Genomic DNA, 4,160 nt, shown 5'->3' with positions numbered 1-4,160 from the left:
CGCGTGAAAGCTGTGGGTGTTTGTGGCACATGGCAGAGCAGAAGCCTTTCCGCTGACTGCTTTCCTCATCTCGCTGTCAAACTTTCCTTCCTCTTTTAACTCCAACTTCTACAACCACCTCCTTTTTGTTAAACGCTGATTATTGGATCCATTTTAGTGTATCCTGAATGAGTGACAGCAGATATGGGCAACATCTAGTACATTTAGTCCTGTTTTATGAATATTATTGTTAGAAGTAATGAAACTAGAAAGCAGAAAGTGTCTTTTTCTTTTCTGTTCTGTCAGAAGAACATTTTAGATTTTTTCTTTCTTCTTTCTTTCCAAGGCCTTTGGCTCTCACACCTTCCCCGCCCAGTTCTCCTCCAGGCCACCCTGCGTTTTTTTAACGATATGACATCAAACCACAATGCATTGCACTGTTTGTAGTTTACCCAGCGGTCTCCATGGCAACAGAAACCGGCTCGGCCCCTTATTCAAATGAAAGCGGAAACCCGGATCGTTTCGGGCCAATCTGCGCGCGCTGCGGTGACATAATGGAATTTTTGGGGGTAGAACCGAGGCCAGTTCTGGCGCTGCGCATAGCGGACGTGCCACAGGGAGAAGACAATGTCACAGGTACGCGGAGGAGACGCACCAGACCCGCAGAGGCGCCACACCTGAGCATCCCCGCCGTTTCCTGTTTGGGATGACGCGCCCCGCAGCCCCTCATGTGAGGCTGTAGAATGGAAGCGAGCCTCTACCCGGTCCCAGCGGCGAACAAGATGATGAAAAAGGAGATCAGCCTGAATCCGGAGGAGCAGAGCGCGGAGCAGAAGGCGAACCCACTCCGGGACGCGGGGATTATAAACTCGCAGGATTTGGGACTTTTAAAACTGGCCTCCCCGGACCTGGAGCGTCTGATCATCCAGTCCCACCCCAACTCCCACTTCATGTTTCCCAAGTCGGCCAGTGAGGAGCAGGAATTCGCGGAAGGCTTCGTCAAGGCGCTGGAGGATCTCCACAAGCAGAACCAGCTGAGCGACGCGTCCCAGGAGCGGCTGGAGCTCCTCGGACCGCCCGGCGCCGCGGGGATCCAACCCTCCGACCTGCCCGTCTACACCACCCTGAACGGCTATGGGGCTCCGCTGGGCGCCGCCGTCCACTTCCCCACGGACACGCTCCCCTTCCCGCCGCCGACCCACGCGGCCGCGCTGTCGCGGCTCCAGCAGTCCGGCGGCGGCATGAAGGACGAGCCTCAGACGGTGCCGGACATGCAGAGCTGCGGGGACAGCCCCCCGCTGTCTCCCATCGACATGGACAACCAGGAGCGCATCAAGGCGGAGCGCAAGAAGCTGCGCAACAGGATCGCCGCGTCCAAGTGCCGCAAGAGGAAGCTGGAGCGGATCTCCCGGCTGGAGGAGAAGGTGAAAACCCTGAAGACGCAGAACACCGAGCTGGCCTCCACGGCCAGCGTGCTGAGGGAGCAGGTGGCCCAGCTCAAGCAGAAGGTGATGAGCCATGTGAGCAGCGGCTGCCAGCTTCTCCCGAACCAGGTCCAGGCGTACTGACCTGGGATCAGCTCTATTGCCCACATCACAGACTCCTACTGCGCATGCGCGCTCATCCTGACCTTATCTCCTGGAAATATCAGCCTGGATTCACCAGGAAATGACTTTTTTTATTTACTAAACTATCAAAAAAAGCCATGTAGCAAGCCTCTACGGAAGCCGGACAGTTTCAAGCTATAGCGCGAACCATGGGCGGTTCTAGACAGGGGCCAACGGGGGCCAGTGCCCCTGTATTGAATACATAATACTCAAAGAAATTCTAATGATGATATGCCCTGGAACAGACATGGTTACTGATAGGTCCTTTGGATCTATTTCATTTTTTTCTTTACAAATTCTGTTTTACCAATTATTTAAAACAAGGAGGTGATGGCTTCAGTGGCATTGAGATAGGATCCCAGTTTTTATCTGCTAAATGTTTTTTTTTCCCAAAACAAATAAAAAAAAAATTATCATTTTTTTTTCTGGAGTTCTAATTCAGAATTTATATAAAAAAACTTAAATTATGTCAAAAATATGTAAAATTCCTATATTATGAATGTCTATTGATCTAATAAGACATATAATTTTATTTAAACCTAATTGAAGAATAGAAATTTCACTTCATGCAGCTATCTTAATATATTTAAATCGCTAACCCTGTTTTTTTTTTTATTTCATGCTTTTCTGGGCCCCCATGAAAACAACGTTGGCCCCCTGGCATATTTGGTCTAGAACCGCCACTGGTGCGAACAGATCCCAGGGTTTCAACAAAACTACAAGCCGATCAAGAAGTAGAAAAGTCAGCTGGACTTTGTATTTGCTGCCCTCTGCTGGCTGCAGCAATTATTGCCTTCTGGAAATATCTGTCTGGATTCACCAGGAAATGACTTTTTTTATGTTTACTAAACTTTAAAAAAAAAAGCCATGTAGCAAGCCTCTACGGAAGCCGGATAGTCTCAAGCTATAGCGCGAACAGATCCCAGGGTTTCACCAAGTGCTGCCATCTACAATGTAAAATATCTTGTTTACAAGCACTTAACAAATAAGTATATTTTATTTACTGAAACATGTAGTCTTATTTCTTCTTTATCGGGTAAAACGAAAACCTGTTGAGTGTTTAATGTTGACAGTAATCCTTGTATCCTTCAGTGTTGGGACTGCTGCTCAGATCTCCATACTTTTATGAATGTGTATAAACTGAAAGCCTGTCTACATTTGTATTGGACTACAGTGACCTTCTGACATCTATTAAATTCACTACATTATTTAACCTTCTGCGTCCTGCGAGTCAGTAAAGTTAGATTTTAGTAGCAGTGTTTCACTTCTGCTGACCAAAACTACAGCTGATCAAGAAGAAAAGACAGCTGGACTTTGTATTTGCTGCCCTCTGCTGGCTGCAGCGATTATTGCCTTTATTGACACACTGGTCTTCCAAGTTCCATATGGAGTGACTTTTGTTGCATTATTGTTGCAGGCGTAGAATGTGTTTTAAATGGAAAAAAAAAAAGCAAGTAAAGAGACTTAAAACAAGCTCTTATTAAAAAAATTGTACTGAGAGTGACTTTAAATGTATGGTTTGAAACTTTATAATAACTTAATATTTTCAAAATAGCTTATTGTTCTTTACAAGATTGAGGTTTACAAATTGCACCCTTTTCAAAGTGGATTTTACAGTCACCTTCTCTTTGCTCGGTCTTGACCGATAAAAATGTTGCAAACGTCCATGGAGACTAAAAGAAATGCATCTTCAAGCGTCACCCCAGAAGTGAAAAGAATCTGATCTGAGACCCACTTTAAAAGAATTCAAGATGTAAAAATCAATCCAAAGATATAAATTAAAACCAAACTTTTTTGATTATATTCTTTGCAGCAATAATGGAACATAATTCACTTCATATAATTTATCCAATAGGTTTAACATCATGTTTTGACGAACAGTTTAGATCAGTAAAGCATGTTATTTTACTAAAACCATTTACATACACATAGGATGATATTTTAAAGAAATGTTTATTTCTCAAAGTTCCTCATTATAAAAGTGGGGGGAATATTTTGTCCAGGCACCTAAGCTGTCAGTCTTTATTTTACACCCCATGTAAATTAAGGCCCGCCCCCAGATGGAGGGGTCAGTAGTTTGAAAAAACAAATCTTAAACTAAAATGTTTAAAAACATTTCTTTTCAATTTTAAATAACTTTTCAGATTCAATTAAATTTTTTTTTAATCTAAATATTTTTGCTTAGAAACAAACTGCGGCTCTAATTTAGCTCCATACTGTCTAAGCTGTTATTTAGTTTTGCATCAGCCGTTTCTTTTTCCTCCCCCACCAGATAAACAATCTTAAAGAAAAAAAAAAGAACAAAGCTCAACAATCCCTGTAAGTGATGACATTTAATTTTTCTTTCCATTTGCAAATTATATTCTTTGCAGCAATAATGGAACATAATTTACTCCATATATATATATATATATATATATATATATATATATATACAATGGGTTTTACATCATGTTTTGACGAACAGTTTAGATCAGTAAAGCATGTTATTTTACTAAAACCATTCACATACACATTGACTGCTATTTTGAAGAATTGTTTATTTACCAAAGCTCCTCATTATAAAAGTGGGGG

General features: G+C 42.7%; 1 protein-coding gene across 1 annotated transcript; it reads left to right on the top strand.

Annotated features, from left to right (window-relative positions):
• Positions 1 to 507: 507 nt before the first annotated feature.
• On the top strand, positions 508 to 1,845 carry LOC107096452 (transcription factor jun-D-like). The gene has a single exon (XM_015393114.1). It carries the CDS (start codon positions 723 to 725, stop codon positions 1,545 to 1,547), a length of 825 nt encoding a protein of 274 aa, XP_015248600.1. The 5' UTR covers positions 508 to 722; the 3' UTR covers positions 1,548 to 1,845.
• Positions 1,846 to 4,160: the final 2,315 nt, after the last annotated feature.

Source organism: Cyprinodon variegatus, unplaced genomic scaffold (assembly GCF_000732505.1).
Source record: "Cyprinodon variegatus isolate N-32 unplaced genomic scaffold, C_variegatus-1.0 Scaffold625, whole genome shotgun sequence".
Classification (NCBI taxonomy): domain Eukaryota; kingdom Metazoa; phylum Chordata; class Actinopteri; order Cyprinodontiformes; family Cyprinodontidae; genus Cyprinodon; species Cyprinodon variegatus.
The sequence above is the reverse complement of the archived record's forward strand: the minus strand, read 5'-3'. Positions and strand labels throughout refer to the sequence as shown.